Raw genomic sequence first — 14,729 nt, forward strand, 5'->3', positions numbered from 1 at the left:
ACACAGCTGAATGTGTTAGTAAAAAAGCTGTAGAGACTGCAAATAATGTAATTTTAAGTCCCTGGTAATTGGAATGTTTTGGTTTTTGCTGAAACAATTCAGAGTCTTGTGAGTGTAAGCCTAAGCCATTTTTAAACAATCTTTGAGTAAATTCAATTTATCATGAAACTTTTCCAAAAGAGGAATTGAAAAAAAAAGCTCAAAAACCAGCAACCAACTGGAACAGAAGTAGTACACAGTGAGCAGTCAACCCTTTCCCCTGTAAATGGTAGAGAAAATTATATTCCAAAACAAAAGTGTGACATCCCATCATGACAACAGGTTTCTCAAAGCTTCACACAAAAAATTAACATCTGAGTAAAACTTTTTCAACAATGTAATGTTATTTTTAAGGTGTCAGGGATTGTCACTGGCTACAGTTGCTTAAACAAGGTCTAAGGAGAGTCACTGTCCTAAACCTGTCTTTGGAGAGAAATAGGTGATTTGCAGTCCAAAACAGCAACTTTTCTTTGTTGTCCCTAAGAGAGTCTCAGTTAATGTGTCTACGTCATAGGTGTAACTCACACAACTCATGCATCTGCCATTTACCAAAATGAGGCCCCAAAGGGTCTGACAATTGACTCACATCAAAATGTAAAGACTAAGTACTCTTTAATAGTTTTATACATCCCAGTATGCAAAACCAATCAGCTGTGTTCTCACATGCAGCAAGTAAGGCCTGGTTTCTTATTCCTGAAGATACCCAAGCCCCTGGAGTGCCTTCATTTTCACTAGCTACCCAAACACTCACACAATTGCATATTGACCTGAACAGCCTACTGCAGAAGGAAGAGTCATGGCACTTCAAGGACATGCCAGCATTTCAGATAGATGCACAGTGGAAAGAAGCATGATCGTCGTTTTGCTTGAAGACATCCACACCAACGACTCTCCAAGACCTCTCTAGCTGGGTTTTGCACTGGTCCAATGTATTGCTCTGTTGTCAGCTACCAGACAGCTTTGCTACATTAATTCTGTGTTTTTTGGGTTTTCAGCCCCTGAGGTTCAAGTTGTTAAGGACATTGAAACCTTAAACAACTTGAAAAAGAGCAAAGCTCTTGTGTCCTAAATTATAGTGCAAAAGTCTTCATAACTAGAGAAAGGGATATAGCTACAGATAAGTGTAATATTTTATATATTTATGTACATATTCCATTAAGTATATGTGTGTATATTATGCATAAATATATATAAAATAACATGTATTTGATAGGATGAAGGAAAAGAACAAAAAGTCCTGCATTAGTTGGAACTGCTGAAGAAGAGATTATCTGAACAGCTTTACATGAAAACATGCCTACATTTACTTCTCCAGAGCATGCAGAAAGTTTGGTGTCACTATCCTTAATTACAAACAGAGGAATGATCAGTTATGGATTTATTAGGAATTTTTAAAAGCATTTTTCCTTTCTAGTGCATTTTAAGTAGAGTACTAGCACTTGGAGGTATGATTTGAAGGTATGATTTTTATTAGAAATGTAGATGGTTCACCATTGGCTGTCTAAGAAGCAACAAAATAAAAGTTATTTTGCAAAATGTCTATACTAAAAATGAACTACAACAAAATCTGTCCATAACCATTGATGTTCTCCTGCTTTTCCTTTTAAAAAGGATACATCAAATCAGCGTTATTTTTTCATGTATCTAAGAAGCAAAGCCACAGCAGAGGAAAACATTATTACAGGTTTATTATGTCTCAAAATATAGAAATATATTCCAACAGCATATTTTAAAGAATAATATAACAATAATCTTCAGCTTCTTAGTCTCAAAATGGTACACCATTATTAAAAATATATTACTTAATGTACCCAAAATTTAGTGTCCATCAAATTCCATTTAGAATAAATTGAATTCAAAAAAGCATATCCATCTACCCAATTTATACCAAAAAACACTAATTTTTTGAATATGACAGAGGAGTTTAACTTTTCTAAAATGGTAATTCAGATGCAGACCTTTTTTCCTATATATTCTTGTGCATGAATTGCAACTAAATCTAGATATGTAGGTAATGTCAGTGTAAAATACAGATGGGAGTGTAAAATGAACTGTTCTATTAAGGGGAAAGAGTTCCCAAGGCTGAAATCAGAGCTGCTAATTTTTTTTTTAATTGAGTGTATGCACAGAAAGGATTTATGTATTACTCCAATAGCAAGATAAAATAAATTAGTTTCTGCAGAAACAACAGCTGCCTATTCACATGCATACACACACTCACACACATGCTGATTTTATCAGTCTGTAATCATCTGAGTTTTCTGAGATATGTTTTAAATAACCAGAGAAGTCAGAGTTTACATGATTAGACTGTCTAAGAAGAAACTTATCAATCCTATCCATTTTTTAGGAGCTCTTTGAGAATGGTTTAAAGGAAGCATTTTTAATGAAGGCAGTTCATGATAAAAGCATATGTGATAATTAACCATGTAATAGAGAAAAAAAACATTTCTATTTTCTCACTTTCACAGCACTAAAACAAAGGGGTGCCCAAAGACATTAAGTGTAATCAATTCAAAAATACCCTGTGTGTAGTGGTGATGGGAATGGTAATTTGTAATTGGTTGTGTAATTCAAAGCCAAAGGATTTAACTTGAGACCAAAATTTAGTGGGAATAAAAACTTGTTGGTATGGATTTAAGAACTATTAAAGTTGCAAGTGCTAAATAAAAGGAAAAGTATCCCTTATTGAGTCCCATTATTTGACTCAATTCCCACCTGATAGAAAAGCAGATGGGACTGCAAATAGGCTGCAAGTTAGGTAACATCATCTTAGGAAAGGTGTTTTTTATCTTTACCTGAAAACAGCCACCACCAGGGATAAGATTTTTGATTAAACATGTGACAACTTCTGCACCCCCTGTGCCTTCCCTTGCACACTCTTAAAACACACCCAGAAGTGGGAGCTAAATAAAGCAAAGCCCTTCCATACTCTGTGTTATGTATACTTTGTGCATATAGTAGCATGTGTATGTAATGGGAGGGCTTGTGTGTTTTTTTTAAATTTGATTTTGGCTTGTTTTACACTAATATAAAAATACCTGCCAGAGCAGTGTCATAGATAATAGACTGATAGGATTTGAGGTAAGAATGTTGTAGTTCAATTTTTAGTGTTAACTTGGAAAGTCATGGATAGAGGCAGGAGTCTGTCTACACAGAATTTCTGAAGCCTGGAGCCTTTTGCAAACTCTGCAGGTCACAAGCCAAAAAGTAACATACTCCTCCAGTTACACTCGTCTTGTTAAAGAAAATAGTTATAACAATTATGTGCAATTTTTTCATTTCTATTTTTTATATCCTATTTATTTTCTCAAGCACTGTTCAACATTTCACTTTTTCTAATGGAGCAGAAGTTCTAAAAGAAAAAAAAATATGTTTGGCTGAGCAGTTTTGTTTAGTTTTTTCTTCCTGTGCCTTTTTCTAAATAAATACCTTGCCACAGTTTTCATTGGCAAAATATGACCAAATGCATTTAGTTCTTCTAGCAATACAAAGCAGTTACAGAACTTCTGGAGTTTCTTGTTTAAAAAATTTCATACAAAAAGGCTTTACTTTACAATATTGAAATGGGATAAAGCAAGTTTCAGTATGGTCAATGGAAAAATTAATTTGTGAACTTCTGCTGCATAGTGAGGTGACCCATTAAATAAATGGTTCTGAAATTTTGCTCATACAAAAGCAACTATATATTTTTAAATAAATAAAAGCTACTATGTACATTATACTGTACAATTAAATGAGACATGACATGAAATGGAATAAATTTAGGCCCGCCTTTTCATCAGCAATGCTCATATCTTGACTTTATTACAATTTTGAATAAAACCCTCTGCTTTCGATTTTTTTTTTTTTTCTTAGTGGCAGCCACATGAACGGACCACCATATTTCTGTATTTTTTTAAAATAACATTGGAACTGTCATCAAAGTAGAGCACGGAGATTGCGTTCAGTTTTGTTGGTGCACAGCATGGCTTGGGTACGTGATCAGGGAACATCAAGTGAACCTGAAAGACAGATAAATACACAGCTCATATATCAAACAGAGAGGTGCAAGGACAATGTCAGTGCAAAACATGTCTTTGCAATTCAGCAAGGGCTGCGGTCACAAATTTTCCTCGGTTAGCAAGTTTAAAGCACAGCTTACCTCCAGCACATTTTTCTGATTTCAGTTGCACAGGCAGGGTTATACAATAAAAGCAGATGGAGAGATAAATGAGAAGCAGCCAAGACAGAAAGTTGGTTTTCAGATGAAATTTAGAGAATTGGAGTTAGGCAGCTGCTGAGGAAGACATTTAAACATATTGTCTGTACCATCTTTGCTGAGGGCGAGGCGTAACATGAAGCAAAGGCTGAAGCCCCAGGTCTCACTAGGACCCCAGCATGTGCTAAAATGCTTTCCTGTGGTGGGGGCTCAGTGTGGAGGAAAATCTATTGCAGACAGCAAAGGCTGTGCAGGCAAAGCCTCATAATGAAACTGTTTTCAGCCCGTGAAATGGTAAGATGTGGGGTCTAAGACAGTATGAGTGCATTTTAAGGTTTTATCTAGGTATCTATGGAGCCAATTTTTCTTCCATTGAAATAAAAATCAGTTCATAAGGTGAGTGCCAGCTGGACAGAATATTTGGGACAGGGGCTGAGGCAGAGAAGTCTTTATGTTCACCAGGCTGAAATATATCAATGAAAGATTAAAGCAAAAGAAAAGAGTTTTGAAAAGTGTCCCAGAACAAACAAGATCTAGTGGAAATAAAAGGGCAGAAATTCAAGTTCTTTGTACTTGAAAGAAGGTTGGATGTAATATTCTACACTCACTGAAGACTTGGAACCTGGAGAGTCAGAGAAGAGGGAGTTGTAATAGGGAGGGCAACAGATTATTAAGGCATGGATGAAGACTTCAGCAGTAATAGATTTTGTTTGTATGTTAAGTCTTTGTAAATCTGTTAGAGCCACCTGTCTTGCAGTGATATAAACCCAGAGCCTTTGCCAGCCAACATGGAACAGTCTATCAGGAAACAATTTTTACATAACAGTTACCATGAGAAGGCCTTTTGAAATGAGCAATAATAAATCCTGAAGTAGCTGTTTTGTAACAGTTTAGACACACATTTAAAAAATATTTAACAAACGAATAGCAAAGCACCAGAGGAAAAAAAATTATTGTGCCTGACCTGGTCAGATGTTTGTCCAGCCATAAATCGTGGTCCCACCAGCCCCTGCCACCCCTGATGGAAGATCCGTGGCCCCATAATACTCCCTTGGAAGTGATGTTCACAGCCTTTCCAAGTGTCTACCCCTAATTCAGTGCAAGCCAACCTGGTAATCCACCGCCTTGCATGACCAGGAAGCCAATGCTACCCCTGTGCCTATTCTGAGGGCGATGCAGGAGATGAGAAGAAAGTTTATAGAGCTTATTAAATGTACCCTGTCTTTTATTTATATGCACATGTATTGTCTGTTTGCCTGACTTTAATTGCAGAGAAACAAGAGAGGGAGAGAGTGAGGTACAGGCCTGTATTTCTCCTATTCTTGTTACAGAAGAAAATAAAAAAGAATCAGTAAAGTTTGGAGGGGTACCAAGGAACAATCACTTCCCACACCAAAGAGCAGGCTTTTTCAGAATGGTGTAATCATTATGGCCAGGAGGTGACTGCATTTGGATTAGGGTGGAGCATATGAATAATTGCTTCCCAAGCCATCCCCATATGCACACCTTGTGTAAATCTGAATTTTGTATAATTTAAACCAGAAAGCATTAAACTACTGTTATCTCATCTAATTTATGTACAGCTGAAACTTAATTGGCCTCATGATTTTTTGGCTGCACTGAATGCATGTACAGTATATGCGAAGGGAGACACGCAATTCCAAAATGGCCATAAAAAGAGCAAAAATTAAGTATCCAATTTAAAAAATAGGACAAACTACACACATTTCCTTACAATGGGAAAATAACCATTTTTTGGAAAGGAAAAACACACACGAGAAAGTAGCAGTGAGCCAACTCTTATTTAACAGTCCATAATTGCAGGAGGGATCTCTAACCTGGGGATCTCAATGATATTGGCAACTTTTCTGGACAATGCTTGTGTAATACTAAACTGTTGCTTTGCTGACCTACTTCTTTTCTGCTCAGGACTGCAGATATGCTGTTCTTCATTGTCTTCTAAGAACATTGCTGTATTACTTGCCAACTGGCATTTTCTGTTCCCTTTCACCTGAACTCCTTAACACACTTCTACTTATTTTCAGCCTCTGACATTTTCCCTCCTTTTTGTAAATCTTGCTGACTGGAATTCTAGTATAGAGGAATAATGTTGCATTGGTGACGGGACTTGGAGAAGGTGAGTAAATGAATAATTGAATGGAAGGGAAAAGTATATGCTGAGTTTTTGAAAATGTCCCTCTCATGTAGAAATATTTGGCAATTTTCACAAACAGAACTTGTTTCCTAACAGAAAGAAATAAAATTTTATTTTTGTTTGTTTGCTTGCTTGGTTTTGGGTTTTTTGTTTTTGGTGTGGGGTTTAAATTTGAGGGGGGTGTTTGGGCTGGTATCCCAGGCAGTAACTCCTCTCATTGCTCAAGGGGGAAGGTTTTCAGGCCCAGATTTGATGTGAAAATAAAAGAAAAAGATCATTATCCTTGGACAGAGTCATCAGCATAATCTGATAATCAGGATATCTTACCATTATTAGTTTAAATCAAACAGAACCTGAAATCTAATCTCAGCTGAGTGTCTTGAACGGTCCAGAAACTAACTGGGGATGACAGCCCTTTCCTGTTCTCATTTTGTGCTGAGACTCCCTCCTTGTGTATTATCACTCATTCCTCTCCTTAATCATTCTGCTAATACCAGTGCTATTCAGAGCCAGCTCTTCAGCTGGCACAGGTGAAAAATCAGGTTTTGACCAGACCTACCAGACTTTGGCCTCAAATGTAATGACATTTAGTCATAGCCTAAAGGTCGTGGTTTCTGTAGCTGAACACTGCTGGGCTAGAGGGGGCCTAGCCAGCTGCCTCAACTAAGATCATCTTTTTGGCCGCTCCAGCTGAGGCACAGGACTAACATAAGAATTAGCAGAGGCAGAAAGCTGGCTGCAAATCCCCTTTTACATGTACCAGGCAGAGCAACAGATCCAAACACACTTATTTTTAAATTGCATTTGTAAGCCAGGCATGACTGAACACAATTTCGTACATGCAAATGCATCTGTTTGCAAAGCTTCACATTAAATTACAGTGTGGGAATCTGTGCCAACAGTTGACAACAGAGGTCCGTAGAGTGGCCAAGTGTCATCATTTCTGGAAGGTATAACATGTAGATGTTAACACTGAGCTTCAATAAGTTGCAAAAACTCTTGGAAGTCAAACCAGGGGGCCCCTTTGGTTCCTGTCTACACAATTCTCCAGCAATACAACACAGTCTTCTCATGTGCTATTGCATTTGAAATAGGCCACTCTGAGCAGTTCATCCTCTCTCCAAGAAAATTACTAAAACAGGTTTTGAAATTAGTTATGATTTACCAAGAAATAATCAAAATTCAGTAGTGGTAAACAGAAGAGTCAGACTCTGAGCAGAGACACAAACAACTGCAGCACAGGCAACTATAACACAGTCAGAGGCATACCAGAGTCTGAACAATGGCATGGTTTGTTGCATTCATGTGGGCATTGAGGGGAAAAGAACACTCTCCATCACAGTAAAACGCAGCGTAGCCCTCCGGTGCAATAATCCAATCCTAAAACAGCAACAAATAAATCCACTCATTATATTTTCTCACTCAGGGAATTTATAACTATATCAAACTAAGACTTGCTCAATGACAAAATGAACTTCATAAGGTGGCATGTGAAATGAATGTTTTTTTTTTTAAAAAAAAGTACTTGCTTTGTTCATGGAAAATTGAGATGAAAATTAATGAAACCTAAAAGTCTGTACTGAATACCAAATAATGAGGCTATAAGGGAGACTGAAGATTAAAATATATTTGCAGAATACTTTTCATTCCAGACTAAAAATCTTGAGCACTTCTTAGTGCAACAAAAGTAATTAAAATGCATTCTCTTCCTTCAGCATAGTCAGCACTGTTAACTGTATTACCGTGTGAGACAGCATTGCCAGGGATTACCTGTTGGCATGTCAATGAATCATACATTTTCAGTATTTCAAGCAACACAGCATGGGCAAAAGACCACAAGAGGGAAAATATTTTAAAATGTTAATGAAAGCTGTGTGTTTAGTTTGCTGAATTCCTCCTCTGCCAGGTAATAGAGGTGCTGCAGGAAGGGCAGAGAGGATCAAGTAGCTACTTGGGATTTGTATCTTATTTTTTTGTATCTTATTTCATTCACCCTATGTTTCACGGATCAAATATTGTACAGTGTAGGTCTAGCTTTCCAGCTGAAAATTTTAATTCTTACAGTAGCCTTTTGTTAAAAATAGACTTTCTGTTTTCTTTGACTACTGTGGCCACTATGGCCACTGATCTGAGAGCCCAGCACATCTTTGAGCATGCCAGAATTTACTGTTTAAAAACAAAACAAAACAAAACAAAACAAACCCAACCCAAACCAAAAAAACCTGTTGATATCTGAAAAAACCCCCTGTAATCAAGAGACAATGGCTCACTTGTTCAGCGGCCTGAGTTCAATACCACAAGCCTGCTCTGTGGCCCTGCACAGGGTAATTATGCTTTGCAGACTTGGGAAAACAGCCTCTGCCTACTTCTTCAGGCTGCTGTGGGGATAAATATACTACAAAATATCAGAAAGGATGATGAGGCCATATGAGAGTCTGAGCTAGATACATAAATGTTGAGCTGTCACTAAAGAGATAGCATACTTATACTCCTCATAGACTTGTTCTGCTCCTGGAGAATGGTTTTAAAATAATTCAGAGAAATCTGAAATGCACAGGCAACCGTCCCTGGGTTCTTACCTATATATGCAACAGTTAGAGGTTGCTGAAGGCCTTCTTGTTCTTTCTTTATAGAGAGTTCCTTGCTTTCTGGAAAAAAACCCTAGATTGATCTCTATTTTCTTTTCCCATAATGCCCTGCCTCTGACTTCATGACCTTTTACTGTAAGTATATTATTCTTTTTGTTACTGTATGGCAGAACGAGTTTTCCTCAGAAATTATATAAAATTAGCTATGGTATCATAAAGATCACTGAGCCTATTTTCCTTAGGGACATAAATCCAAGATTTATTTCCCTAAGGACCCTACCCCAGTGAAATCTCTATGACTTGCTGCAGACAGCACTGAACAAGGGGATTTAAATCTGAACTAGTGAAAATTGAAAACCTTTCACTACTTGATGAGGAGATTTTCGTTTCATTTAGTGCAGATTCACTCAACTCTTGAGCAGTAGTTTAAGTTTATCTATATGTGAATGAATCCATATCATAAAGTCACTAATATATGCAATATGTTTGAGAGCAAAGCGAAAAAAGGTATAGTGATAGCAATATTGATAAGGATTTGTTACAAAATGCATTTAAATAATCTGTCTCTCATCATTTTAATACCAATTTCCATAAAGAAAACAGAGTGTAAATAATGGACTTAAAATAGATTGTCCCAGTTTGAACTGTTAGGAAAGAACATTTATAATCTTACCTGCCATCCTAAGTCTCGGAAACTCACATAAAGTTCGTGTTTCTTACATGCTTGCTTTTGCTCACTTGTGTTATAATCTGCAGGAAGTAAATAACATTCATAAATTATTTGGAAGCATTGCTAGAACTGACAAGCTTTAGCTATTTTTGAGATGCTTACCAAGCTGTACAAAGGAAAGGAAAACCATACTGTCATTTATACTCCTAGGGTTAGTTGTGAAGGCAATGTAAACCTGGAAATATGGAATCAGCACAGTCAGACTGATACAATTTCTGTACCCTGGCAAAGTATTGCATACAGTATTAGGGGAAACAGGTTTACAAGGTGTCTACTTGCTGGCCAGCTGAGTAACACCTCTGATAATATCCACACAGGTCATCAAAGAGGACAAGTGAGACCCTGATCCAAAATATCAGGGAAATCATCTCTAGGTTGGCACAGTTTTAATTGCCAGGTAAAGAAAGTATCCCAATTCAAAAGATTAATTACCAACAATAAAAAATGTCCAGAAACAAGAGAATTTCCAAAAGTCTCTTAGTTAAACACACAGTGGCACATAATATACTTCTTAATTTTTACCATATATTCTGGAAATATTTACCACTTGATGATCTGTAGCTGCTAATACTAGTGTAAGCAAGTAGACTAACAGGTGCTTTTTAAAGGACTGAAAGCTCTCTGTCAGAGATGTGTCAGGATAGAAGGACACCCAGAACCTTCCATACATGCTTCTCCATGAGAACCTTACTCCTGGAGAAATTCTAGTGCTTGTTCCTTACTGCTCCTAAGTAACAGGTCATGCCTTGATGACATTAGCCCCCAAAGTTGGTTTATACAGCTATTCCTGTGGTGCCATAAGTGAGGCATGTGACAGAGCATGGAGTAAAGACTGTCTCCTCTCTTTCCAATTCAAGAATGCTTAAGGTGACTTTTTTGAACAAAAATAATAATTCTGGAAAAAAAAAATAGTTCACAAAAAATTCACAAAAAACAACAAGAAAAAGCAAATTAAAAAGTCCACAAAACCCTGAAAATGAAGACATGGGAAAATAAAACTTTTAGTTTCAGAAAAAGAATTTTTTAAGGCACATTTCTTTTTTAACATTATAAGACTTGAGACTGAAATGGGAAGGTCTTTGAAAAATTTCAGGGTAATTAAGATTCAGATAAAAACTCCTTTTTCACATAAAATGAAAGGAACTTCCACAGTCTGTTAACTAATCTGTGTAGTTCTTCACCATTCTTGCAGTAAACCCTTCCAAATATATGGCCTAGAGGAGTTTTTTGCAAATTTGTCAAGTACTTCTTGTCAGCCATCCTGACTTCTGTTACCATTGCTTCTCTGGGTTCTCTTCAGTTTCTCTGTGTCTTTCCAAAGATATGATGGCCACAACCAAAAACATTATAAAATAAAGTAAAATAGTTATTCCAGCTTGTTTTCTAGTAGTATTATCCAGAATATGAGTTTTGCAGTAAAACCACACTGTCAAGTAATCAGCTACCAAACTTTTTTTAATGTATTCCTGTCTTGTCAGCCTTAGGACCCTGTTGTAGTTTTACAAATCAATGAATAAAGAACAGGTTGGGGATGAGGATGTTGATGAGAACTGCAGCGTGATGGGGCTGCAGCAACCATGGTGGAGTAAAGGTTCTGAGGGATGGCATCCACAACAGCATTACAACCTGTTGCAAGTCAAGCAAATGTGGCACAAATCCACTGTGGTTGTCTAGGAAAATCCTGACTGAATTCAAATTCAAATAGGAAGCAAAAGTAATGTGTAATTGGGATGAACCACACAGAAATAATATAAACATGTTGGCTGGGAAAACATAAGAAAAATACAGCTTTGTTTTTCAGTAGAGCAAAGGGCCTAGCGACACGGACTCAGAAGAGGTTAATGTAGCCAGTGATTTCTTTGTCTTGTTTTTTACTGGCAAGATTTACCCCCAGGACTCCCAAGGCCCTGACCCTAGCAGCAGAAGGTCTAGCCACAGTAAAAGAGATAGAGTTAGGAGCCAGTTAAGCAGCTTGAAGATACATGAGTCCATGTGAGCAGAAGGGATGAATTTCAGGCTGGGGAATGAGCTGACCAACACTGCAAAGTCACTTCCTGCCTTTTTTGAGAATTCATACACCAAAAGACATTCCCGATGATTCAAAATGGAAAATGTCGCACCCATCTTCAAGAAGGCCAATCAGCTTAACCGCAGTTTCTGGGAAGTCTTTGGAACAAATTCCCATGGAAACTGTCCAGGCACACAAAGAACAAAGAAGGTGTTTTGGGAAGAGTAAGCATGAATTTACTAGTTCAAACTGTGCCTAACCAACCTGACTGTTTTCTGTGATGATATGACTAGCTTTGTGGGCTTTTGAACAGCTCTGGGTGTTGATCTCTTTGCTTTTAGGAAGGTTTTGGATATGATCTCCTATCATATTCCTTGAGTCAAATTGGTCAAACCAATCAAAAACTTTGATAGGTTAGAGTACTTTGATAGGTAAGAATATAATGGATGGAAACTTTCCTAGGCTGCTGCGCCCAAAAGTTGGGGTCAGTGGTACAGAATCACCTGGCAGCTGGTTACTAGGGAGGTGCCTAAAGGATCAGTGCTGGTAGTAGCATCCTTTTCAGTAGCTTGAACAATAGAACAGAATGTGTTCTCTGGAAGTTCACAGAGGATATGAGATCTAAGAGGAGTGCTCCATCATCCAAATTTCCAATAAAAGGTTGGACTGCACCAGACCCAGAAGGAACTCAACAAGATGTCATTTAAAATACACAGACAATTTTTTCTTTTATTGGTAACATGCTCTTTGAATAGGATTTTTCTTTATTTTTTAAACAGGCTGTGTACCTACTTTCTATTGAATACACATGGGCCCAATATGACTCCCAAAACTGTGTCAAAAGCTGTCCACAAGTCACAAATATGTGCATTTGCAATACTAGATAACCATCAGGGATGTTAAGATAGGCTTTCTAAGCTATGAGTCCTCAAATCCTCATGGTTTTTAAAGACAAATATTGTGTTCTTTCCTATGGTATTTTCCTAGGCCTTCAATGACCGCCATTAAAGGATCTCCACATACAGCTGGTTATGTGCTGCCATCTCAGATACTTTGAGTTGTCCCAGGGCACGCAGGGTCAAAATATACACCACATCCCATGAGATATCTATGTCTTTTTGGAGAAGCAACTGGAAGCAAGGCAGGATGCCCTAAGACATCACAATTTTTCAAAAATCCCTATGCCTTTATACAACCAAAATCCCTGGGTCATGCCTTCTGCTGAGTTGTATGCAACAATCCAATGGGTTTTGCACACACTCTAGAAGTGAAGGTAGTTAAAAGTAAAGGAACTTAAAAAACTGGACCTGTGTTCACTAATCATTCTTCACACAGATCTATATATTCATTTTCATTAACATCAGTGCCCATAGGAGATGAATTTTGAGCTTTTCTGTCACAGCTATTAGAGGGAGTTTATAACTCATATGTATAGAATAAAAGCCACTTTGCAAAAGAACTGTGACTGAAAAATGTGGAAAGTATGCACATGAGAAAGTCAGGAAAACCACAATATGTTTTTTTAATAGCACACAAGCAGGCAAACAAACGAAAGCTGAACATTGTGGTTTTGCCAGCTTTCTCTGCAGTGGCAGCTTCATATTCAAGAACATGTACAGAACTTTTAGGGCCAAGATGTAGCAGAACATCCTCCAGTTAAAGGGGAAAGTCTGAATAATACATATGTAAGTCATTGCACAGATGTCATCATTGTTGTGATACTCTGAGCCATCTGAATATAGGTTCAAATTATGTGTGGTCACACCAGAACACCTGATAAAATGGCCAGCATGTACAGACTGTAAGCCATCTAACCTATTCACCCACAAGGAAAGTGAGACTCAGGAAAGTTTGAATCCTTCCCTAAATTCTACCTTTCATGGAGGACAAATGTTGTGTGTAATATAACACTTTATGTAAGTATCAAATGTGACATTTATAATAAGATCTGGTGCTAAGGATTCAATTTCACACACTGTAGCTTCAAAGCCCATATGCTTATTCTGTCAAGAATCAAAACCATAGGCTATTGTGATTGAGAAAACATTGCTCCTCAGTGGAATCTAAACCCCTACATAGCAGAAAAAGCTGTGGAAGGAGGTCAATAAAATATATGTATAAGAAATTTAATGAGATTTTTTTTCAGGGGAAATAAAGACATAAAAATGTGCTTATACATACTATTGCAAAATACTATATTTTGAATCAGTTTGTGTAACACCAATCAATAGCATACACAAAATGTAGGCTTAAGTATTGTTTTCTGGTTTTATCTCCATATGAACAAAAATTATGTAGCTTTAGTTTCCTGGTGTAAGTCACTATTCAGTATTTAAATGTGGCTATTCTCTAGTGCCCAGTTACACTGTAACTCTTTTCAGACAATGCTAAAAATGTTAAAATTTAGCCAGCTTTTTTTAGGGGAGAGTTACGTGACTTACTTTGTAAACAACCTGCCTGGTCTTGTTTTGGTTTGGGGATTTTAATTTTTATTTCTTCTATCTATAGTTCAACAAAAATAAAACTAAATAAATAAAAAAGAGTTTCATTCTCTGTGCATAGCAGGCAGGTAGAGCCTGAATGCTAAGCCTAATTCTGTCTGTCTTTACACTTCACTGATGTCATCTCCTCTTGAAGTTCTTAGCAACACAGGGGTGGTGACCCCAAGTCTGTCAACAATTTCCCAGGTGTTATAATAATAGATACATAAGATTTAATTCTCTTATATTGAGATTGTGTATATGAGAGAATCACAGAATGTTAGTTGGAAGTGACCTTAAAGATCATCTACTTCCAACTCCCCCACCAGGGGCAAGGAGTCCCCTCATTTCCACTAGACCAGGTCTCTTCCAACCTAAACCATTCTATGATTTCATGAAACTTCACAAATAATTTTTAAAATGTCTTGTCCTTTGGAAGGGAAGAGCTGGGTTGTCTGGTGGAGCTTTCCTTTTTGACAAGCTGAGAACACAGTAAAGCTAGTTGATGAAATCCAAGAACTTAAAAAG

At 37.3% G+C, this 14,729-nt stretch overlaps 1 protein-coding gene across 3 annotated transcripts in view; it reads right to left on the reverse strand.

The window, feature by feature from the left end:
- Nucleotides 1–1,712: 1,712 nt before the first annotated feature.
- Nucleotides 1,713–14,729, reverse strand: part of BMP5 (bone morphogenetic protein 5) — a 57,110-nt gene continuing 44,093 nt past the window's right edge. For all 3 annotated transcript variants that reach the window (XM_059469429.1, XM_059469428.1, XM_059469427.1), the window contains 3 exons: nucleotides 9,657–9,733; nucleotides 7,665–7,775; nucleotides 1,713–4,043 (listed from right to left, as the gene is read on the reverse strand). In XM_059469429.1, coding sequence (XP_059325412.1) covers nucleotides 3,894–4,043; nucleotides 7,665–7,775; nucleotides 9,657–9,733 — 338 coding nt within the window. In that variant the 3' untranslated portion in view covers nucleotides 1,713–3,893. The remainder of the gene's footprint in view (nucleotides 4,044–7,664; nucleotides 7,776–9,656; nucleotides 9,734–14,729) is intronic.

This window comes from Ammospiza nelsoni, chromosome 3 (assembly GCF_027579445.1).
Source record: "Ammospiza nelsoni isolate bAmmNel1 chromosome 3, bAmmNel1.pri, whole genome shotgun sequence".
NCBI classification, from domain to species: Eukaryota; Metazoa; Chordata; class Aves; order Passeriformes; family Passerellidae; genus Ammospiza; species Ammospiza nelsoni.